This window comes from Larus michahellis, chromosome 13 (assembly GCF_964199755.1).
Source record: "Larus michahellis chromosome 13, bLarMic1.1, whole genome shotgun sequence".
Classification (NCBI taxonomy): domain Eukaryota; kingdom Metazoa; phylum Chordata; class Aves; order Charadriiformes; family Laridae; genus Larus; species Larus michahellis.
In genome coordinates, this window is record NC_133908.1 from 13,963,397 (window position 1) to 13,987,691 (window position 24,295).

The 24,295-nt window shown below is 42.0% G+C and overlaps 2 protein-coding genes across 18 annotated transcripts in view; one reads left to right on the forward strand and one right to left on the reverse strand.

The window, feature by feature from the left end:
* Positions 1 to 9,075, reverse strand: part of GIT2 (GIT ArfGAP 2) — a 34,713-nt gene extending 25,638 nt beyond the window's left edge. For all 12 annotated transcript variants that reach the window (XM_074606138.1, XM_074606133.1, XM_074606135.1 and 9 more), the window contains exons 1-7: positions 8,517 to 9,075; positions 3,894 to 4,027; positions 3,641 to 3,753; positions 2,799 to 2,904; positions 2,348 to 2,434; positions 2,073 to 2,203; positions 865 to 959 (exon numbers count right to left, since the gene is read on the reverse strand). In XM_074606138.1, the coding sequence (XP_074462239.1) occupies positions 865 to 959; positions 2,073 to 2,203; positions 2,348 to 2,434; positions 2,799 to 2,904; positions 3,641 to 3,753; positions 3,894 to 4,027; positions 8,517 to 8,568 (718 nt within the window). In that variant the 5' untranslated portion in view covers positions 8,569 to 9,075. The remainder of the gene's footprint in view (positions 1 to 864; positions 960 to 2,072; positions 2,204 to 2,347; positions 2,435 to 2,798; positions 2,905 to 3,640; positions 3,754 to 3,893; positions 4,028 to 8,516) is intronic.
* On the forward strand, positions 8,765 to 24,207 carry ANKRD13A (ankyrin repeat domain 13A). 6 transcript variants are annotated; one of them, XM_074606143.1, is made up of 17 exons: positions 9,130 to 9,302; positions 10,020 to 10,127; positions 11,777 to 11,830; positions 12,526 to 12,658; positions 12,787 to 12,911; positions 13,327 to 13,372; positions 14,079 to 14,222; positions 14,534 to 14,729; positions 15,822 to 15,888; positions 17,288 to 17,369; positions 18,102 to 18,160; positions 19,078 to 19,214; positions 19,591 to 19,748; positions 20,229 to 20,342; positions 21,065 to 21,216; positions 21,447 to 21,511; positions 22,252 to 24,207. In XM_074606143.1, the coding sequence occupies exons 5-17, from the start codon at positions 12,822 to 12,824 to the stop codon at positions 22,448 to 22,450; spliced, it is 1,509 nt and encodes a 502-aa protein (XP_074462244.1). In that variant the 5' UTR covers positions 9,130 to 9,302; positions 10,020 to 10,127; positions 11,777 to 11,830; positions 12,526 to 12,658; positions 12,787 to 12,821; the 3' UTR covers positions 22,451 to 24,207. The 6 variants fall into 6 exon arrangements, with proteins under 6 accessions (XP_074462249.1, XP_074462245.1, XP_074462244.1 ...); XM_074606148.1 differs by lacking the exons at positions 9,130 to 9,302; positions 11,777 to 11,830 and adding an exon at positions 8,765 to 8,826 and having other exon boundaries at positions 10,049 to 10,127; XM_074606144.1 differs by lacking the exons at positions 9,130 to 9,302; positions 11,777 to 11,830 and adding an exon at positions 8,907 to 9,011.
* Positions 24,208 to 24,295: the final 88 nt, after the last annotated feature.

Genomic DNA, 24,295 nt, shown 5'->3' on the forward strand with positions numbered 1-24,295 from the left:
TTAATAGGTTGTTACTGGACTATAGTTTTTAATGTTGTCAGAATATACAGCTGGTATTCAGTTTTACTAAAAGACACGGTAATGAGAAACCCAAGATGATATGCAACAGGCAAACATAGAATAATTTACCTTGCATGTAATTACTCAATTTCCAATTACAGGAAGATAGCAAGTCTTAAAAGAAGGTTCCTACCACAATTTCCCACTGTTATCAAAGATTCTAATTAAGGCTTATCAACTGTATTAAAATTCCACTTAAAAAAAAAAAGTTCTAACATAGGTGCTTTTACGGCACCTAATGGCTAAAAATTTTTAAGTGTGCTTGTGTTCAAAAGGTACAAGCTTAATTGAATACTCCCCTGCTTTTGCATTTCAATGAGAAGAAACTACTCACAAGAGTTCTACAATATCTCCTGCAGACTACTCAACATTCACAAAATTCATATTTTCGCTGCAATTCACTTGAAGTTAAACAGTATTCATCTGATTTTTTATGTAGGTTTCTCCACTTTCAGGGCTATTCTATTTATAGAATAGAACATATATTTGTGGAAAAACAGAAAGGAACTTAATTTTTAATTTAGGTATACTTAAAATCCTGCAGTTTTATCTGAATTTTAAATGCATTATCACTAATCTTACATCTTACACTTTCTTTAGTTCTTCCTGTATAATTTATATGTTAGAATATTTGAAATGCAGGTAAGAAGAGTAGTAACACTGACACAAACATTATATACCATAGTTTGAACTGTTCTGTAATTCACACTAAAAGATCTTGGGAGTGTAGGTTTGGGGTTTTTTTGTTGGGTTTTTTTTGGTTTTTTTTTTTTTTTTTTTTTGTTGTTGTTTTTTTTTACTTACCTGGTTTCCTGCCACAGAGATAGAAAGCTAACCTGTCTGTGAGTTCATACTGAATTTCCACCAGGCGCTCTGCCAGTTCATGATGCCCACCTTGTCTGGTTTACACATACAAAAGATATATGAGTTATTCATTTTGAGACATACAGAAAAATAGTCAGAGAAACAAATTTAGTACAAGCCACTGTTCAACACTGCACATGTTTGAGTGTATCAACACAGCACAGATTCACAGCGGGACGTTCAACAGCACGTTCCAGCGGGCAAAAAAACTATAAACTTTTATGGACTTCCCAAAACAAGTAATTGAAAACTCTGAAAACTGATTTGCCTACTATCTGATTTGCTGTAGAAAAACCCCAGATTACATAGGCTATTTTGAATATGTTTTTTACAATTTTCAAGACAGTTCCTGAGCTCATGCAGCAAACTTGCCCAACTTCACATTTGATTAATAGCACTGAGAAAGAGAAGTATTCCGGCATATTGTATTCTGCAACCAAATGAACTTATTCAGTCTTCAGACTCCATATATGGCCTCAATTCAAAAGCAATCACAGCAATGAGGATGTTTTTATCTACACAAATGTGCAGCTTCTGGTTATCAGCAATGTCCAATTTTGCATGTAAACCCAAAAAATCCTCAATGCTGTGCTACAAATCTTGCAGTGCCTCATTACTGCCCAACTGATCAGCAGAGATATTCATGTTTCATTTTCTTGACATGAGTGTTTCTTGGGAAGCCTAGAGCCTCTCTAAAGGTGGGCTTTCCTGAGGTGCAGTTCTGTCACTGGATGCGCGTAACAATTCACTGCCACTAAAAAGCCTGGTTCCACCCCCTGCTCCCTTACCGATCTGTGCAGTCCAGCCCTTCCCTACAGGAATTCCCTAGTTAATCCGCACTCCTGGAGCCTACTCAACTTGCAGAAACTCTTGTCCTCAGATTACTTTTCTGTGAGCTGCTAGATTGACACAGCCTGTTTCATTGGCATCACAACTGTTGTCTCAAGCATCCAGGAGAATACAGGCTATGAAATGGTGAAAGTGCTTATTTATACTCTTTATGCATTCGCTCTTTCTGGAAAAGGTACTTAATAGCATTTTAAGAGTCAAACGATTTTTAGGACAGAAACATATCTAAGCAGGTTCATCATGTGATTTATGAACATCAGTTAATATATAAAAGCATCACATATGTCACAGCATTCTACCTTGCATAGTCAACTGGAGTTTTTCCATTGGAATCTTGTGTGCCAGGATCAGCGCCATAAACCGCTAATAGTTCTGCTTGTAAAGTCTGTCCTGCCTTAGCAGCAACATGGAGCGGGGTGTTTCCTTTTTCCTACAAGTTATTAAGAAAAATATCTACTTAATCAAGAGGTCTGAGTAGAAGAGTGAAATATAATGTGTACCGGCTGAAATCAGTATAAATATTACAAACTCTAAGAACTGACTATATATCAAAATAATGAAAAAGTGTCCTTACAGGATGAAAGAAATTGGCTTGAGCTCCTAAGGAGAGTAATCGCAAACACGTCTCCAGATTCCCTGTCCTTACACTGGAATGGAGTTGCTGAAAAAGAAGCAGAATTGTACTTAATACAGCAGCAATAACTATTGATTCATCATTTGTTTTTTCAGCCATGCTTTTAGAAATGTCTATGCAAGAATTCTTGCTACAGTTGGTTTGTGTAAACGTTTTCCTGAAAGTTAACCTAAACTGATGCCTCTCAACCATCCACATCTCCAGTATCCATATACATTATCAAAAAAAAGGGGCTTCAAGTTGAAGTCAAGCTGGTTTTGTTTACGTAATAGTGCTAAAGAACAGCAATGGTTATCTCAAGTCAATGCAATTAATTTAATTCAGTCAGATTTCGCTGTTCTGTTACACACAAGTTGTTGCCTCTGCAGACTGCCAGAAGAAACATACTAACCTTACTAAGATCTTTGGCAGTAACACTGTCATCTTCACGGCATGGCAAGCGATGAACAAATGCTAACATCTGATATTTAGCTCTAATGAATTCTGCTTTATTGGGACTGTAAAGAGAAATCCAAGCAACAGAAGGGAAAGAAAATAAATATTAGAGCTTTCACAATAATACAGACACTCTAGAAAAAGGAAAATTCACAAGTGAAGACTGCATTAGATCTTTGCTTGCTACCGGTAAGAGTTAGACATGGAAAAAGATTTTCACTAAAAAAACAACCCACTGCAGATTGCCTAACTATACAGAGCATACTTTTGTTACAAACTTACAAATATCTGCAGACCATATGAGGTTATGTATATTTCTTAGAAGTTAACACTGAACTTAAAATTATGCCAACTTAAGATCTATACTTACTACATGCAGTTATTTACATTTTAAAACAAAGCACCATATTCAGTGACAGAAATCTTCTCTCATTTTTTTTTAATTCATCAACCAAACTAAATCTCATTACCAGCATTGAGTTGACTGAGGCACGTGGCATGAGAATTAAAAGTTTTTTGATTCAAGTTCTAGTAAAGGTCCTCACTATTCAAAGCTAGAGGTCAGGAATCAATAGTTCAGAGAATTCAAACAATGTATTTCCATTTGTGTGATAAATTAAAAAAAAATTAATCATTGGGAATTTAAAAAGAAAAAGTGAACAAATAACTAGTTTACCACTGTTCTATTCCAGGAACAAAATATACACAGGTCCCCATGGATACCTTGCTGCCTCTGTCACTGATGAATAAAATAATCACACTTCTACAAGAATAAAAATTCTGTGATTTTGCACTTACTGTACTTTATCCTGTGGGCTAGCTTTGCGCCTTCCACTCATAACAGAGGCAGGGTCCAGCAAAGAATGTTCCCATATGGAGTTAGCACCATTGTTATACAGTGTTTCAACCATCTGAAATCCAAAATGTATACAGGCAGGCAGTAAAGAAATCTAGCTGCACAAACTGACTAATCAAATAGCTATGATTATTTTCAAGTGGACAGCAAGCCAACAGAGATTCATACACATCCATACACAGTTTCACTTTTTACCTGCAGCAGTGTTGGAGGCCATGGTGTATGCTTGAGATGTCTCACTTGAGAGATATGACGCCCCAAACTTCGATGAACACTACAGCACTCGTCACAGATCAGAATCCCTCTGTTTATAGATGCCCAACAAGGATCTGAAAAAGAATACATTAATTACAACACAGAAGGCAACATGACTTTGTATTTCAAACACAGAGTCTAAAACGAGAAGCCCCGCCTTCTAACCTTAGCTTTACTGCTTAGCCATTGCATGAGCTTGTAAATGTTACAACCGTGCTGGGCCTCTGAACGCTGGGGAAATAACAGTCCCTGCACTTACTGGGGACGTAGGAGTCCAAGGACAGCAAGGAGACCGCTGTCGAAACTCTGAGAAAAGCCCCACTGTTTGCAGTTCTTCCTATGAAAATAGACTACTTTCCTTTGTAAGTGTAACAGGACACTAAATTTATTATCTTCTTTCAGGGCTTACATGTCATTTAGCTGAGTCCTTCAGAAATACTTCTAACAATAGTACCTATCTGCTCTTTTGAAAAACTCAGAAGTCTATGAATAAAAAAAAGCGGTAACAGTAGTCATGCTTTTTCACATACTACTCAGTCTTCAGTTCTATATTATTACAAAGTTTTTTAACTTCCACATTAAATAATAAAAACACTCAAGAGTGTCACAGTAAAAAAAAAAAACACAAGATACACACGTGTCAAGTTATAGGCTCAGTAAAATCAAATACTGTCAAGCAAATTAACTTTGACTCTGAACAGATCCAAACTGAATTTGCTTATAAGCAAACCAGAAAGACTGCTGATGGAAGGTAAAAGTAGTAAATAACCTATACTAGCTATTATATAGCTTCAAACATCAAAAAAGTATAAAACCGAGTAGGAATGTTACATCTGATTGAAACTGAACGTATGCACCACAGGACATTAAACTGGAATCCCTCTGCTGCTCTTAGCTCGGTCTTCAGAACAAACTCCAGTTTTCTGTCAGTGACGAGGAACTCAACATGCCAAGAACTCTGTATTAACTGAGTAGCAAGACAGATCTTCAGATCTACTGCATCCCAGCAGAAAGAAAAATAAATTCAAGATCTCTTCTATTTTGGAAAATTCTTCCTAATTTCAAAGCCAGAGGCGAGTCTGAGGCTAAATAAGCAAGTACAACACAAACCTGGTATCTGATGAGAGATCTGCGTCCTGTCACAATACATCTAAGCAATTGTGCATCATAAAAAAGTCTCCTCTGACCCATGCAACAAATTTACTGAATCCCTGAAACATGAGATCTGATCATAGTTGTGGTTTTTAAGCAGAGTTGATGTTGTGTGTGTGCTGAAGGCAATGTAGGCAAACCTGTTTGAACCACAGGCCATGAGGGATGGGAGCATCTATTCACAGATGATAACTATCAGAGCCCAGAGCCAAATTAAAGCATATGTTTTGAAAAAAAAAAACAACACCTAACATAATTTAAAAAACAAATTAATAACAAGCACGCAACCTCCTTATTAAATCATTCCATTATTTTAACAACTTTCACTTCTAAGAAGGAAAAAAATAACAATGAAATGAGATGCATTAGTGCTAACCTAACAACCTAAGACTGGAGGCAGCCTTCCAGATTAATGAGTCTAGTCCCTTTTCATTAGACAACCTTATCACACACTCATTCATAAACTAATAGGATTCTTCTGAAAGCCATTACGTTTCTTGTTTCAATCACTAGTTACAGCTGCTTTTGAACACCACTGTTTTGACTAACAGTCATCATCAGGTTTTTTTCTTTACACCCATCTCAATATCTAACTTAACAGGCCCCAAACAACATCCATTTAGCCATGACAAAGTAAGCTGCTGTTTATTTGGTCATTTCATAGCAGAAATGGGGCTTTAAAATTCTTCAGAAGACAAAAATCTGAAGCCTTGCTTGTAATTTCAGCTTATACGTTCTACTTAAAAGAAATCACATTGATGAAAGAGCCCGTGTTTCTGTAGAGTCTGTCAGAAACTGGCACCATTGGAAATGTGAACGGCATGTTGCAAAAAAAAAAAAAAAAAGACTACAATAAAAGAAAAAAAAGAAAAAGACAATAGACGGATTTGTCAAGGGAACTGAAGAGTTCAGCACAGTTGGTCAAGATAACAATTTGCTCCTACTAAGTGTTGGGGAGGCCAGAGAGATGACTGACAGCAGCTCAGAAGAATAAACGATAGGGAGCAGAGCAGATTCGACAGCATGCATGGTGGAGAGCAGGCTGATCAAAAAGCGGTGGGACACTAAGCACTGCAACCTGTTTTCTGAGTCACACTGGTTTAACTGAAGGAGCTTTTTTAATAGTACCGTTTAGTTGTTCTCAAGTAACAGGTGATGGTGGGAAAGGGAGAAGCAAGACGGTGCTAGATAGTCTGAAGATACAGAGAGCATGCTGTCAGGTTATGGGAAAATTGATGTTTCAGGTTTAAATTTAACTAAATTAAGTGTCTGTGCTGGAATTGATTTGAATCATTTTTAAGAGATACAGTTATGGACACAATCAAAATATGCTTAAGCTGATACCAAAATACAACAGGAGAGAAGCTAGAAAGATAGGTCAAATCTGTTTTCAGAGTGATTCAAAACAGGAAGCGTGTGATGAAGACAAGCCTGAACCGTGTGAACAGTGAACTACTGTAGGAAGTGAGCGTACCAGAAAAGCACACGAAAAATCACCTCACGTAAAAGAAAACTATTCATCCTTCACCACAGAAAAGAAGTGTCTCTTGATGAAGTTCAAGGAGCAAGTACTAATTACCCCAGCAGTCAGGAATCCTGCACTTGCTACACCTGATCTGGGTGAAAAGGCTACATTTCCCCCAGGTCTAAGGACACAACTGCATGCGTTGCAGCTCCCAAACACCCCTCTGACAAATTCCCTCCGGTTTCAGTAAAAGAAGGGTTTGAATTTTTTTTTTTTTAACTTAAGAAAGGATTAAGTCAAGATTTCTTTATATGAATAAGCCAGCAGATTTCTTCACCAAGATCAAGCAAATATCTGACAATGCTATAGTGTCACAACACAACAAAATAAAAGGCTGGCTTACAAGATTACCCTAATAGCGATTCTGATACATTGCATACTCCTGACAAGCTTAACGAATACACAGTAAAACAACTTTATCTCAGAGCCATAACACCACTGATGTTTAAAAGCATAGATATGCTACTTTGTATGAGATAGGACAACTGACTGCCTAAGATATGCAAGCTCTATTTATTGTGAAAACAAAATTCTATCAAGACAAAAGTAACTTGCTGGGAGTTAATCTGGATTCTTATTATTTTTACTTTTTTTTTTTTTTTAACAGAAGTTCCATTTTACAGAAGTTATCCCCTCTCCCACATCATACCTTCTGGCCATTCAAATGTTATCAACATTACAGCATTTTAATTCATTTCAGTATGTACATGAGTAACTATATTGAAAGAACCAGCACAAAACATGAACAACAAAACCCACATAATTCTGAGAAGGAAACACAACAAATATACACAGTTGCTTAAAAAAAACAAACAAACAAAAAAAACCCCACCTAAACTGTACAGTTTTAAATACGAGAACAGCAAGACTATAGATGGTCAGAAAAGGAGGTACAACTGACCTTCTAAAAATATTTGTTTCAATAAATTCTCAAATTTGTCTGCAGTGTAAGACAGACAACGTGCATGTCAACACCAAACATATGTTGCTCAATGAGCATTTCCAATCCGAGCCTATCCGACGCTCCAGAACACCTTTTCTTTGGAAAGCCTGGGATCCCTACCCTCAGCTCCGGCCACGGGGCGAGTCATGCACTTAACAAGTCTAAATTTTACTTTTCCCTGAACCTCAGAACACGGGATGCCTCCACAGCCATCTTCATCGTCACAAGCCCCCCCCAAAGGACATGGCCACTGTCCCTTTCGGTGACACAACCTATGCTTTCCTCCCACCTTTTTGCTCCGTGGCCGTGATGTACTTTAAAAAGGTAGAATAGACCAGCTGGTCCACTTTTTTAACCCAACCTTCCTCCTTTTGAGGCTGAGGGGAGCCAGATTTATGGACGACTAGAATGCTGGCCATGGGGACCCGGCCTCAGAGCTGAGAGGGGGCTTTAAAACTACAACGATACTGGCTTTAAAACTACAACGACAGCAAACTGAAGGGAGGGCTGAGCGCACCATCGCTCGGTCTGAGAACGGCACCTTCAGGGAAAAAAAAGGCCCGATACGGACAAAACCGCTGGAAAACGCCTCCAAACCCGGCAAAAGCTGCTTCCCCGCCGAGGAAGGACCGCTACATGGCGGTGACACCCCCGGAACAGCGCCGGGAGCACGGCCTTCCCCCCCGGGACGCGGCGCCGGGCTCCCCCCTGCCCCGGGGACCGGACAGCCGGGGCTGCCCCGCTGACAGGAGCCCCCCCACCCCACCGCCGGTCGCGGGGGATCCCCGCGCTTCCCGCCCCTCAGGGCCGCCACCTGCCCGCGCCCCCCTCAGCGCCTGAGGGGAAGGGGAAGGGGGGGGGAAGCGCCGCTGCCCGGTCTGAGGAGCGGGGGATGGGCTCGCCCAGCCGCTGAGGTGGCTTCGCGGCCGGTGCCGGTGCCTACCCTGGGCGCTGCAGTCGGCGCAGACCTCGCTGCTCCTCAGGCGCTTCGACATGGTGCGGGGCGGCGGCGGCGGGCGCTTCCTGCCGCGCTAACGGGTCCCCGCCGCCAGCCCCCGCCAGGCGGCCCAGCCGAGGCGGCAGCGCGCAGGCGCACGGCAGCGTCGCCCGCTCCGCCGCCGGCACTATTCACCAAGCTGCGTACGCCAGGGACGGGCTGCGCGCCGTAGGGTAGCCCAGCCGCCCGGCGCCATGTTTGCTCCTGGCAAAAGTGGTCAGCCTGCCAGGGACAAACGTGGCCGGCCTCGCCTAGGGTGAGTGCCTCAGGCTACACCAGCCTGCTCCCTGTCTCCTCCCGACTAAAGCAGAGCTGGGAGAAACAAGGTTTCGGAAGCCGGACCCCACAGGCTGGCGGAAGAGGCTGCTCTCCATCACGCCCTGCCCTCACCCAGCATGGCAGCGGCAGGGCGGGCGGGCGAAACCAACGCGCGGGGCGGGGGTGAGCCAGGCCTGAGCGCCGCGTCCGGCCCGACACCGCGCTGCCGTCGCCCCCCGCCAGCGCTGAGTGCGATGGGGCAGCTCGCGGGCGGGACTCTGCATCTGCCCGCCCGCGGGGGGGGGGGGGGGGGGGGGTAGAGTGGGTGGGGAGCAGCAACTTCCTGTTTCCGTGGGCTCGCCGGTGGCGGCGGGCGGAGGGGAACCGAGGGGGATACTCTCCTCCCCCCGCACTTGTCGCGCTGTGGTCCGTCCCGGCCGCTGCCCTGGAGAGACAGGAAGGAGAGGCGCGGGGGTGAGGCGGTGGGCGGCCGGGTGTGTGGGGTTGGGGGAGCCCCTCGGGAGTGTGGGGTTGTGGGGCAGGTGCCCAGGAGCAGGCGTTCCCCCAGGAGTGGGGGACTGTGGGGAGGCCGTCAGGAGCAGGGGTGCCCAGGAGCAGGTGAGGCCCTGAGAGTGTGGAGCTGAGGGGAGGGGTGTGCCTGGGAGCGGGGGACTATCAGATCGTGGGGGGCACCAGGAGCAGAGGACCCCAGGAGTGTGGGGCTGTGGGAGGCAGGAGTAGCAGGGAAGATTCCCGAGAGTGTGGGGCTGTGGGGAGGTGCCCAGGAGCAGGGGAATCCCAGGCTGCGGGGGAGTCCCAGGAGTGGGGGGCTGTGGGGGCACCAGGAGCAGGGGAGATCCCCTCAAGTGTGGGGCTGTGGGGGTGGTGCCCAGGAGGAAGGGACTCCCAGGAGCGGGGGAGACGCCCAAAAGTGTGGGGCCAAGGAGGGGGGGGCTGTGCCCAGGAGTGGGGAACCCCTAGGAGTGTGATTTTGCATGGGGCACCCCTCGGAGCAGGGTGAAGAGTTTGTAGGGGGTTGTGGCCCGGTGGTCTCCCCCCGACACCTGGGGCAGGTGGGTGCCAGGAGAGAGGAGAAGCTCAGGGGGTGAGGGCTTGCGTGATCTGGGGTCTCTAAAAGAACGAGGTGGAGGAACAGTGAGGGTAGGCACCCTGCTTCCCCCGCTCCTGCAGGTGTGTGGCATGATGAGTTCCCCTGGCAGGGCCAGCAGCGCGTTTCCCCTGCACGTCCTGGTCTGGAATAATGACTACAGGCGGCTGGACGAGGAGCTGCAGGACAAGGTAACTGGGATGCTCGGGTGATAGAGGGGCTGCTGTGGGGCTGGTGGCCCCAGAAGAGCTTGTGCCATGGCACAGGGCTTGGTGCCCCTCGCTTGCTGCCTTTCTAGGGAGAAGTAACCTTGATGGTCTGTCTGCCGGGCTTGTGGGATTGCTGCGCTTCTTTCTCTTTACGTATTTGTTTGTGGTTGCGGGAGTGATGTAAGAAGGTATAGGAATATACTTTTTGTTATGTAAGATATTAAACGTTGACTTCTTATCTGTAAAGCTGTGCTCAGAGCATTTGAGTGCACGTTGCAGAATAGCTCTGTAGAAAGTGTTCTTTTAGAAAGTCATTGAAACAGATCAGGAAGAGCAGATATGATGGACATTAATTTTTTTTCCTGGGCCAGAAAAGCAATAAATATTGCTTACCTTAATGGGAAGTCAACATGCAGCAAAGGTGGCTGCTGCTGCCAAAGATTAAACCAGCCTCCAGCTTGCTGAGGACCAGCAGTTATGGCTTCATTGCTGTCCGAGACTGTGGGGGCAGCATTTTTATACTGACTGGAATGTTTTCAGCATCTCTGGTAAAAAAAAAAAAAAATAATTAAAAAAATGGATCAATTGTTTCATGCTGTAGAGTAGAAAAATACAAAGCTGTGTTCCCTCTCTGGGATGGCTAAGCGAGAAATGGTGATGATGTAAGGAAATGGCCCGAAAAGCTGCAGCAGAGCTCGAGCAGCAAACATCCTCTTTGCTGAGATGCTGTGTAAAAGCTCTGACATTCACTAGCGTGGAGTATAGCATGCAGAAGCAGAGGATATTAATTACGTTGTACCTGACACCACAAGTATATGAGCCAAAGATCAGCTGTGCCACCTCCTCACTAGTGACTATCATCTGCAATTCTAACAGTACACCACGATTTACTAATGCTTGCTTAGAGCATGCTCCTGTCCTGTTTTTAGAAGAATCTTTGGAATGCAGTTACTTTTTATCTAATTCATGTGATCTTATTCCTTAGCAAAATCTTTAACCTTACTGGCACGTTGCTTCTGTGTATTTATTTCTGTTTCAGTAATGTTCTCGCCTGTGAAAGTTTGCCATTAAATAAGGATCGTTCTGCGTCTTGTTAAGTCTGAGACTGCAGTTCACACCTGTGAAGTGCTGTTTCCTACCTCAAGTACTTTATACTGTAAGGAAATGAGCAACGTGTTAAGATGGGATGTGTCTGTCTCTTACTTCCTTTATCTGCTTTTAAATAAATTCTTTTTTTAAAGTATTCCAAAGATACGTTTCCTCCTGCTTCCTTGGGATAAGCTTCTTGCCGTTGGAGGGGTGCGTGAGGGAATCAAAAGACACTTGCCAGCTGCACTTGGTATGGCAAACGTCGGGGAGAACATGTGGTTACCGGTTAACAGCAGCAAAGACAATTGGGAGGGATGCCTTAGAGTCCTTTACCTGTCCGTGCAGCAGGTATTGGAGCTGTAGGAAGTGGGGAAGCAAATTAATTAGTATTCCACTGCAGAAGTGAAAAGAGAATGCTTTAAAATGAAGCTTTCCCTACTCTCTGTGTGATCTTTCCAACTTAATGCTGTCAGATAACCGTGTTAACTTGCATAATAACTTTCCTTTCTTATTCTGCTATTGACTTTCCCCTTTTCCTTTAGTTATAGATGCTCTTCTGTTTCAAATCTCTAAGCTAATAGTGAAAAATATGTAAGGTATGAGTATGTTGTGCTTGCATGTTTTGGATATTTATGCCTGTGTAGTTCTTTTTCTTTTTTTTTTTTTGGTGACTTGTACAAAGTGCACTCGCTCTTCATTGTGCTGTGTGTGTCAGTCAGATGGATGCTTTGTAAAATACCATTTGCTTCTATGCTTTCAAAAAGTGCTATACAAAATTGGTGTTGTACGCCCTGTTACTTTTTTTTTCCTCCCTCTCCCTCATTATGTTGTGTAATGTTAAACCCTCTATTGGTCTCTCAGGCCGTTGACTGTCCATGGTGCAATGCACACAGACTAGAACTCCTGTCGTCTCCTGAAAGAGACCCCTTCTGAAGGGAGACAGAAGGGGAAATAATTACAGAAAAAGAAATGAGAAGCATCAAGAACTCAGTCCTGTCTTACAGTGCCACCAGTTCTTACCATGTTGGTTTTGTAGGACCTCTTCTGCTTCTCTTTTTATTTCAGGGGGGAAGTAAGATCGCACTGTACGGAGTGCGGAAGGGCAGTACAGTAGTGTTGGAAGACTGAGCTGGCTGCGCACCACAGACTGATACGTGGGAATAGCTAGGGAATATTGACTCCGGGATTATTACTGACAAGCTTTGTTTATATAAACTCTTCTCAGTGTGCACAGGTTAGTTGCATTTGATAGGACAGCTTCAGCATTATTTCTCTCTTGGATACTCAACAGGATGTTGATCAACGTGATCCTCGAGGCCGGACCTTGTTGCACCTTGCTGTTTCCTTGGGCTATATAGAATCTGCCAAAGTCCTCCTTCAACACAAGGCAGACGTAACTAAAGAGAATGCACAGGGATGGACAGGTAACTTGGAAACCAGAAGTCGTGTGTTAATAGTTTTCAGTTGTAGATGATGTATTTTGACTGCTTTTATGTTGCGTGTTCTGCTGAGAAAGCAAAGAGAAACTAGCTTGTGCCTGGATTTCTTTCAGTTTTGCATGAGGCTGTCAGTACAGGAGATCCAGAGATGGTACAAATGATTCTGCAGCATCGGGACTACCAGCAGACTTCTATGACACTTGGAGGAGTTCCTGAATTACTCCAAAAGATTAATGAGGTAATTATTTAGTTCAAACCTCTTACTCCGGGCTGTAATTCTCATTCAAGTAGTTCAGTTAAGTAAACCGAAATCAGATGGACAATTGTATTCTTTGTTTCAACTTGCGTATTCCATAGCACTGTGGGAGGTGGAGACTTCTTCCTTGACTTACTTTGAAATTCGTAGTCATGACCTCCTAACATTGGAGGCTGAATTTTGAAGGTGTTACTGCTGCTATAGTAGCATAAGGAAGAATAGCTCGTCAGAAAGCAGCAGTGGTAGGCTAATGGTTTTATGTTTGTTAGTTTCAGTTTCATTTTTTTAACCTTCATTTATCATGTCTCGAGTTGTGTTCTTTTTGTTTTCCTTTATCTAAAATGTTCACAAGAAATGTTGTACTGAATGTTAGTCATAAAGTATTTTCCTTTTCCAGACCCCTGACTTTTATGTGGAAATGAAATGGGAGTTCACTAGCTGGGGTAAGAAACCTGCTCATCGTTACCTCCTCTAAACTCTAGACAAAAGGGACTTTCTTATGTACAAATATGTCAGAAGATATGCAGAGAAATCTCTGCTCCACACAATACTTATCTTTTCACCTGCCAAAGTAACCTCTTATATTTTTGTCGCACAATTGCTCTGTTTCCTGTTTATTTGGTTGATTTGTTGGGCTTTTGATTGTTTTTGGTTTTTGTTGGTTGTTTTTTTTTAATGGAGACTTTAGCTATTGCTAGGATTGCTGAAGCCTTTTCTCGGTGTTTTGTTTACCAGTCTCTGGCTATCAATAATTAAGACAGTGATACCTATCTCATATATAGAGGCACAGACTACTTGGGAAGTTCCTGCTTTTCTTTTACAGGAGTGAACGCTAGGCCTTACAGTTGACTTAATTTTCCAAACAGCTAACTGTTAAGACTGCTAGGAGATGGAGTTTATGCCGTTTCACATCTTTTATTCTGAACTAATATCTTTTCCTTTTCGTGTTCACCTTTAAATTAAATTGGTGGGTTTTGTCCCTAAGCTGATCGCTCTTAAAGAGGATCAGTATCTCACCTCCTCTGGAATACCGATCACAGTACTGAGCAATCCTGTATCAGGGATATAGCTTCTGCTTGACTTCAGATTTCCGGTGCACTTAGCTTTCTGAATATTTTCTATTTACATTTCTCTCATTTTCTTTTGCAGTCCCACTGGTTTCTAGAGTTTGTCCGAGCGATGTCTGCCGCATCTGGAAAAGTGGTGCCAAGCTGCGTGTCGATATCACTTTACTGGGCTTTGAAAATATGAGCTGGGAGAGAGGAAGGCGTAGTTTAATTTTCAAAGGAGAAGGTAAATATTTTGGCATGTCTCCACCCCTGATCACCAAATACTATGTCAACCACAATGAGAAACCCCAATTTTGCTCAAAAAGACCTGTTAAGGCTGAGTACTGAATTTTAAAAAAGTTTTCTACTTATATTCTGTGAGTGTCTCCTAGAGATACTGTTTTGTGATTTTAACATAATGGCTTAATTTCTTTCCTTTGAGTAAATCTGAGGTCAAAATTTGGTAACAAGACTAAAATTTGACTTGAATGTAGTTTTTCATTCTGGAAAACTGTCACTAAGTTTTTTTAGATTGAGATGTACCATTTCCAACAGATACTGGAGGCTGGGCAGAACTAATTGAGATAAATCATGATGATAAGTTTGTTACAACGGAGCGTTTTGAGATTTCCCAACACATGAAGCGTTTGACATTGGGATCTATGACACCAAAAAGAAAAGATGTGGAAAGACGCCTTACCTCTCCAATTATTAATACATGCCTTGATACAAAAAATATTGCTTTTGAAAGGTAAGATACAAAGATTTTCGTAACAAATAAACACTTCAATATTATACATGGTCATACTTGCAATAACACTTTAAAGACAAACTCTCAAAAGCCCTGGTAATAAAACCTTTTAAAGCTACATCTGAAATTACTTTAAACTTCACATGCCAGTAGATGAAGAAATTTGGCTTGGTCAGCTTGCCACTATTGCTTGGCAAAAAGTTTCCAGTTGAAAGAACTGATTCGCAGAAAGGTTCTGGCTTATCATATTAGTGAGATCAATATTAATGTCTCATTACAAGCTTGCATTTCGCCCAAATCCATGTGCGTAGTGCCGAAACTAATGGGCAAGAACTTGCATCTTGTAGCTAAGTCAGTCAAATCTCACGTTAATACTTTAAATAAAAATACGTGTATAGTGTGTCTTTCCACAGATGCATATTTGTCTTCCTTGTTTACTACATGTGTTTATGCGGGTATCTGTCAGCTTAGTCAATCCTTTTTATGAAGCTCCTTTTGGAGTGCTCTGTGATGCAGTAAACAACGCCCATGATCGCACAAAACAAGTCTTTTCAAAGTGAGATGTGTAATTCCAGCATCTTTCTCCTGAATATTTTGTACCCTTTCAAAGCTGCTCAGAATCACAGTCCCTGTGATGTTCACTGAGCCTTAGTAAGTGCAGCATCTACACGTCCAGGAACTAAGATTTCCTAGACAGAAGTATTCCAATCATCCAGTTCCCCAAATTGCAGTGACAGGTTACTTCTGAAATTAAGCTGTATGTTAAAAGCTGCCATGCCCAGGCTGTCAGACAAACTAATTGGGTAAGTTTTTAGGCTGTCATCCTCCTCTGTGGCTCAGGTATCCACATCTTAATCTAAAATCTGTGTCTGAGCCTCTGGGCTCTGGCCACGGACTGCATAAGAACAGAAACGGCATGACTTCCTCAGCCCTCTTGTGATAGGTGTGTGTGAGGACAGATTGACCTGCGCTTTTGGCTGGGGTTAAAATCAAATAACCTATCAAATGTTTAAAAACAACTTTAGAAAAATGGGCTGGGGATTTCATAGAAATACAACTGTATAGACGCTTGTGGTGTTCACTTTTTGTCAGAACCACATCTGGATTCTGGGTATGGAGGACAGAAAAAGCAGAAGGCGTAAATGGTTATGAAGCAAAGGTAAAGCCCGTTCTATATAATTAAGAAGTGTTATAGCTAACTGAAGTGTGATTGTGTTTTGCCTTTATTTCCGTAACATTTCAGGTTCTAAACTTCCCATCAAGAGCTTTATTGTGTTGCCAGCAGAACTGGGCAGTTGAGAGGAAGTTCAAGGCTGCCAAGCTTGTGCAGGAACGTCAGCGGGGGCTTTGGGGGAGAGGGACGATCAAAGCATTTCAGGAGAAGAAGGGCGAAAGATTTAGCATAACTGCTAGAACTCCATTCCATCTGAAAACTGGAATTGGATTAATTCGTGCTTAAAAGACGAGGAGCCCACTGGTGAAGTGCCTCGGGCACTCTCGTAACAGTATTGCAAGGAAGTAACAGCCTCCTGCTGCCATGAGTTGCATCATGAATTCAAGTAATAAAAGACTGCTGGTAAATTAAAGACCCTGACCATGCTCATGAGTCACACAGTTGCTTAGATTTGTTCCAGGTCACACTGGTTTTGTCTTCCATTTCACTTTAGCGAAATATTTTTGAAGATGGCTTTACAGCCTTGCTGTTTTAGGAATTTAAGTTAAGAATCGCAAGAATTAACTTCCCTGATTCATAAGTCCGTGTTTACTCTGGGTTTTGGAATTTTTGCAGTAGTCCGTGTTTTATGATTTCATTTAACAGAAGAATAAATGCTGAATAACTTTCTACATTTATATGAAGGTTTTTCTCGTAAAACTGCAGGACTGTTCAGTTGGACATTGGGATTCATTAATGTTCCTGCAGAATTAATCACTAAATTTAATTTGGAAGGTCTTACAAGTGACCTCTGTTTAGAAATAGTGTTATCTGACATTCCTTCCCTGTTCTCTCTTAAAATCTCTGCCCAGGTGGGGATTCTTTCCAGCAAGCTTGAAAATGCCCGTCTAGTTTTGAGGTTGGTTTAGTTAGTTAGAAAAGCATATTTACAAGTGTGTAAATGTGCTTTCCAGGAACTTGGTTGAAAGGCTGACTTCTGTTGCCATCCAAGTCGATGACCAAACTCCTTTGCTATTCTTTTGGCACAGGATGCTGGCAAGATTCGTGCTGTCTGGAGATACTCTGGTGTATGATTTGCAGGGTTTCGTGTTTTGTCAGCTTGCCCAGCAGGTGGCATCTAGTTTCAGCCTTGTCATAGATCTGTCAAGAATTTATTATGTCGGATTTCCATTATACCAAAGCAAACAGAAAAATCAAAGTGCAGCATTTCCTGTTTATCTCCAGTATGTTAAAGATTAAATCTTTGTCAATGAGAGGCAGGCATATGCTGCTTTATCCTGTCTTTAGATTTGTGTACATGGTGTTTTACTAGAGAGAACTCTCTTTTTTTAACCTATGATGCTTTTTGGGTTTTGTCCTTATACCTTTTTTTCTTTTTTTAAAGGTATACATTGCAAACAATGTGAATGTGGTCACAAAAATACGAACGGAGCATTTAACAGAAGAGGAGAAGAAAAGATATAAAGGTAGTTTTCCTATAGGATAACTGGAAATAAGTAGAACCTTTTGGCTCTCTGATACCTCCTCTGTGTGACTGCAGAACTGGACAGATAGACAAGGGAAATACTTTTCTTGCTGGCTTTGCCCTGCTTTACTTTCAGCTGTTGTGTGTCTGAGGTAGCTCATCACTTGCCTCCTAGCCCACAAAGGAGTCAGTATTTGTCCTAGCTGTATTTGGAGGGAATAAGAACCCTTCAAAGCTGTTGAAAGTTTGTTGAAAGCTTTAAAAAGCTGCATGTTTCCATGCTGTTTCCTGCTGTGGAACATATTAATGTGTTTTCCTTGCTTTGGCCATGATTACAAGATTCATGGAGGCTTTGTTTGGTTGGACGTTTTGTTTTGGTCCACTAATTTCTTGTAGTATTTAAACTAGAGTAAAGGGTGACCTTTACTTTTTATGGAAACACTGCCCTTCATTGTCCTGCCTTGCCCAGGAGAGGAGGCATGGTGAATAATACAGCTGTCTGCTCGTGATAGAAACCACTAAAAAATCTTTGCCTCTATTCTGTGTGTTGTACCCATTTTTATACTGTTCCCTTTAGGCCCTGGGTTTGTCTGGTAAAGCTTACAGGAAATGTGAATGGCTTATTTCGCTTTGGGTTAGAAGCCTTGCTTGTTAGCCCAGTGTATAGGTAAATTTTACCACTAAGTAATAGTAATAGATTTTTTTTTTTGTTTTTCCCTCCTGTTATCTGAAGCTGACAGGAACCCCCTGGAATCATTTCTGGGTACGGTGGAGCATGAGTATGGTGCTCAGGTGAGTGTCTTTGATGTCAAAACAGGTCACTGCAGTGCAGAGGTCTGTGCCGATAGGAATTGCAGGTGTGTGGAATTGCCTGTTGTCTCCTTAGTTTGATTATTTTCCAATTTTGATTATGAGATGTAAATTTTCCCTGAGGATACAATGCTCTGTATGAGTAGCAGGTACCTCCTTCTGAACACTCTTATGAAAAAGAACGTAGAATCCATTAGTTCAGCGAGAGCTGGGGCGTGAGCAGTGCCAATAAATCCGAGCAAGCGTAGATTTTAGCAGCAACCCACCAGTAATCTGGGAAGACTTGTCCACGGGCCTGCAGGAGCCTCGGGTGGGGGACAGTCCTAGCACGGTGATGACCGGACAAAGAAATGATAAGAGGATGAAGTGACGTGTTAGCACACTGCTCTTCAGCAACTCAGGGAAGAGCCATCTATCCTCTGCTGTTCTGAAACTTGTTGATAATGATTTTGGTACAGATTTAGCAGCTGCTTTGCATCTGCATTAAGTAAGGTAGATAATAGATTCACCAGCTGCTGGCTCTGTATCAGGATGGCGTTGCAAATCTTACACGGATCTAGAGATTTTTCTTTAAAATACCCCGTCAAAATTTTGCCTTTAATAAAGGATTTGGAACCTAGAAATGCTGTAGCTTATATTTACATCGCCGGTCGGTTTCTAGCTTTAAAGTATTTAAGTAGATTTTCCTGTGTCTAAAATGCTTGGAGATTTTTAACCTAAATAGAAAGCAGTCTAAACGTGTGCCCTTGTATTAATGGCTGTGTCTCACTGGTGTCTAAAATAGGGAATGTCTTGCATCACGGGAGGTAGCTTAAAAGTTTCCTATAGTAGCCACTGTCTATTTGTTCTGTACTTTTGTGTTGGTTTGGGGTTTTTTTTAATCTTGTTTTTCGTTATAGAGTACGACCAAGACGACAGAGTATGCCACAAGTAATAATCCGACTGCTATTACTCTGGAAGAATACTTTGACCCAGAATTTGATTTGAAAGGTAGAGACATAGGAAGACCGAAAGAAGTCACCATTCGAACGCAGAAGTGAGAAATAAAATTTTAACTATTTCTAATTAGTCTCCTCCCGGTCATCTAATCTCTGGAAGCCCTTTTTACAAATATCCAGTGTGGTTTTCCCCCAGCTTTCAGAATTATTCAAAAGAGAGATCTTGAATTACTTATCTGTAGAGTAATTCTTTTTCCACTAAGTCAAAGAAAACGTTTGGACTAGTGCTGTGTCTTGTTAGTAACCTCCTGTGCTTTGCCTTTAGTCTGTCCAGGAACGTGGTTCGGTTTCTCAGAGCAGTAATTTTTCTGACTCTTTGAAATGTATGAAACACGTGACAATGTTATGTATTTTGCTTTGCATCTGTTCCTAAACTGTGAACTTAGGATGTTTTTATGCAACTTTATTTTTAAGATTTAAAGCAACCTTGTGGATGAGTGAAGAGTTCCCCTTGTCTCTGATGGAACAAGTCACTCCAATCATTGATCTGATGGCCAGAACTAGCGCTCATTTTGCCAGACTTAGGGATTTCATCACTCTGGAATTTCCACCAGGATTTCCTGTCAAAATTGGTAATGTTTAGCAATTCTTATTGTAGCTGCTTCTTCATTTCCATTCTTTCTATTGTTTTGCAGCATATATTTACAAAAACCATGTTAGGTTTTTACCAGTCATCTCACTGGTATCTACAACTGAAAACCCAAATGTACGTTGTGTTGTGCATCTGGGGTCATTGCATCCAAATTCTGAATGACCTGTACAGAAGTATAATATTAGAGACAGTATCATTTCAGTCAGGATGGGCTGTTTCTAGCCCTTTCTTCTTAGCTTCGGTGCCTTAGATTTGGTAAATCTTAATATAAAATAGGAGATTTAGAGAGAGAGGATGACTAAGGGCAACTTGGTGAAATTAGCTACTATATACTTTGTCATTATGGGATGCCGCTTGTGGAATATAGTCAACAAATACGTTAGGGTTTGATGTGGCTATAGGTGTGGAAGTGCATGAAAAAGTTACATTTTTAATAGAAATCTTGTACTCTCTGTTATAGAAATTCCCTTATTTCATGTGCTGAATGCCCGAATTACATTTGAGAATGTCAATGGCTGCAGGACAGCTGACAAGACAACGTCACAAATGGTTGGAGGTGCACAGTGTGATTCAGGTAAGGAGTGGAAGATGCAGCGATTGCATCTTTTTACGTTTCTGTCGGTGGAATGCACAGAAGAGAGAGATGGGTTAACTGCAGAGAATGAAACATTCACAGGTGAGAGGGAGCTGCGGCGTGTTACAGCTGACCTGGAGTGTGTGATACTGACCCATTCTGCCCATTCCGTGCCTGCCAAACTGACTAAACTGAGCTCTAGTAAGCTTTCCCAAGTATTCCGAGGTCTGAATTCTGGTGCAAGCTATTGCTATGGGCAGCGGAATTGCTGTGACAGCTAAGTCTGCATGCTCTTTCCGAAAAGAGTGGATTGCGTTTGAGTAGGATGTTCGTGACTGCGTATATGCAGTGATACTCTGTCCTATGAGCTATTACAGACCCATTCATCAGGAATAACCCCAGACGAGCCACTGCGGCATTTATCTTTTGCAACCCTTTTTTCCCCATCTGGTTTTGTCGGAGTTCAGCCACCTTAGTGCTCTGCTGCACACTGGTTTTATTTGTATAACTTGCCAGCATCCTAAAGAAAGACTCTGCGTTCTGTCTTACTGCTGCACTTGCTTGCCACAGAAGACTTTCAAAGCCTGTTGATATTTAGCCAGGTGGTTTAGCTGAATTTTTGGAGGTAACTTAGTCATGCATAAGCATTCATGAGAATTTTTTAAGTCACAACTTGTAAAAATATCCTATGCCATGTTTGTAACTATATTTGGCTTCTGTAGGTGCGAATTTCGAGGTTGACCAGTCGGTGTTTGAGATCCCCAAATCTTACCACATCCAAGATGACGGTAGGAACATACATGTGCAGGACGAAGATAACGAGATCATGCAGTTTGCCATTCAGCAGAGTTTGTTGGAATCCGGTGGAAATAAAGTAAGTGTGCTGTGATCTGTGCGGTGCAGATCTGACAGTTTTCACAAGGACTATGCAGCGATAGCTGCATCTCTGAATTAAACCAATGTAGGACCTATTTTTCCAGGAACCTCAGAATAGAAAAATGTATTTCAAAGAAGAAATAAGAGTTATTTGAGAGTTACCTTTCAGTGAGTTGCACTGCACATCTGTTAACTGTTGTGGAATTGTCTGTCTTTCCCCATTTCTAGGAAGTGGGGGTGCATTCCAATGGAGCAGTTGCCTATTCACAGGACTTCAATATACAGTATCAGAGGTAACTAATTTTTTTCACGTCAAGCCAGGCAGTGACAGAGCAAAAATACTTCCAAGAGTAGCGTGAAGTAATTGTGCTGCTTCTAACTTTTACTTTTCCAAGAAATAAGGACTCTAAACTGGGCATCCCGGGCTTATACAGTGTAGCTCTTTAGTGCAGCTGTGGGACTGGGCTGCGCGCGTAGCAGATTCTTTACCCAACAAATAAACGCAGTCCTTCTTAAACTGTGAATTTGGTTCCTCTGGGTTGAATGTTTGTTTATGAGATGCTGCACACTTCAGGGTAACTCTTCTTTCTTTTCAAAATCATTATGTCATCCTTAAAAATTTAGCAACATATATTTAATGGACCCTTGAGAATATGGTCTGTTATCTGTGGTGTGTTCCTGCACTTAAGTGCAAAGAAGTCTTTGTGCATGCAAAGAACGACATCCTCTTGGCTTTTTTGTACTTGGAAATGATGTTACCTTTAAACTAGGTGAGAATGGTTTTAGAAGCCCATTGAAAGTTTAACTGTTAGCATGTATGAAAGATTCTGAGGAACCTTCAAACAAGAGGTTTTACATTGGGAATTTTACGACTGTTAGAACAACTGCTCCCTTATCCTGAAAACTGCTTTCTGCCCTCTAGGAGGCGATTTTCAGGTTTGCGGTTAGAAAACAGCTTCTAGGAAGGGTCATTGCAGGAAACGTTAAATAGGCTCTGTCTCTCTTGCTTCTTGAAGTTCTTTTTCTCCTTCAGGGCACTGCAGGAGAGCTATCTAACAAGCTCGGGTAACTCACACGGCAGCACCCCTAGCGAACCTTCCAGTTTTGAAAAGGACTTACAGCTTGCCATGGAGTTGTCTGTCCGAGAGCAGGAGGAACGGGAGAAGCAACGTCGTGAAGAGGAAGATGCAGAGCTTCAGCAAGTTTTACAGCTTTCTCTTGTGGAAAAATAACTCCTTAGCGATCTCCTGAAATAGGGTTGACCAAATCTGCATAAAACTGAAGGCTTTCAGAGCTATCAGTCTGAAGACCTCTCCTGGATTGCTTAAGTAAACATTTCATCTGCCTTCTAAGTGGGCATCATCAGCTACAAAAAAAGCTGATTTATTTTTGTTTGAGGGAGTTTCAGATCATGGGACTCTGCGTTTGGCTCCCCAGTCATGCAGTCTCAGCTTTGAAGGAAAGGTTTTTATCTAAAGAAAAGGTATTTATTGAAGAGCAGATGGAAATTTTGCTTAGCATCAGGGCATAGGATTGCAGTAAAGCTTGAATACCTGATTTATGGGGGAGTTCAGGAGGGAAACTTCATTAACTTACCAAAGAAATACACATCCGCTTAGTCATTTCTGAATAATTCAAAGCCATTGTTTGCTTCTTCCAGTTGTTACGTGGAAGAGTATCTATATGCATATACACACATGCGGTAGTTCTTCATGCTGACAGTACCATGCTGACAGATGTTTTCTGTTAGTTTTGTTTATATGTGATTATCTCTTCTCTAGTTACTGAGATTTTATCACGTGCTCGTGCTTAAGAGGGATAATTTTATACTTGAACAGCTAATCCAAGTCAAGATTAAACTAGTGCTTTTTTGAAAAAGGACAAAACACGTAGCCAGTAAAATTTTAGATCCTAAAACGGGACCATCTGTCCAGTAAAGTAGCAGTTTCTGCAGTGATTCAAAACCAGCCAGTTCCGGTAGTCAGAGGGCAGCAAGAAAATAAGCGATAGATACAGGTGCTTCTTCGCGATCACTTGGTGTGTGTGCATGGGTGCGTGCCTGCGTGTGGGTGCTAAATTCAAATAGAAAAGAATTCAGGTGAAATTTTAATGTATACTTATTGGAAGATAAGTTTTAATTCTGTCATCTGAAAGGGAAACGTGTGTTGCTTTTTAAAATTCAAATGCTCATCCTTCATGTGAATGCATATATTTTTTTATCTGAGTATTTTTATTGATTTTAAAACAAGCCAATATGACTACGCTCATAAAAATGGTATTGTAACAGATCACAAGTATGTTTTAACCAGCTTTCCTCAGGTCTGTCGTCATACGATATATTTGTAGCTATTTTACCTGCACTTCTGCCAGCGTTTACAGTACTTACACTGTGACTCTCAAGTGCACTCCACAAGTACACAATGTACATCCACGGGAAAGCCTTATAGTAGCTAAATGTGAGCAATATTCCTCGGTTCTGGCTGGCAGAAGTGTGGAAAAAATCTATGGTACACACGGTCTGACCTTGCTACCTAATCCTGCACTTGTTCCTTGGGCAAAACGGGGCGGTTCTGTGTGACCAACTATTAACCAGGATAAAAATAATGATAAAATGGACTTGATCATAACCAGTGAGATAGTTGGTAACTTGGAACCCTATTTTAAACCAATAATCCATTGTTTTACATAGCAAATGATTAAAATTCCTTCAGCGTACACTAGAACTGGTAGATCTGCACCGTTTTTGTTTAATGATACAGCTTGCGTCCCTGAATAGCTTATTTGGTGTTTGCAGGAAGGGTGACTGTCTTGCACAGCGGCAGTGGTCTATGTTGGAATTGCATCTTTCCTTGAAAAGGGGATTACTGTGACTTTCGCAGTTGAAAAAAAGGGAATAAGCTTTGCATTGAGCTCTTGACAAAGTTGTGAGGTAGGAGATGAAACTGTGGTTTTTTCCTCCAGTGGAAATAAAGAGTGCTGTTGCCTTTATAAAACCAGCTGTCTGGTGCTGATTTTTTTTTTTTTTTTCTATGAAGCATTTCAAAAGTTACAAGGGCTGGGGAAATATCTTTTTTTTG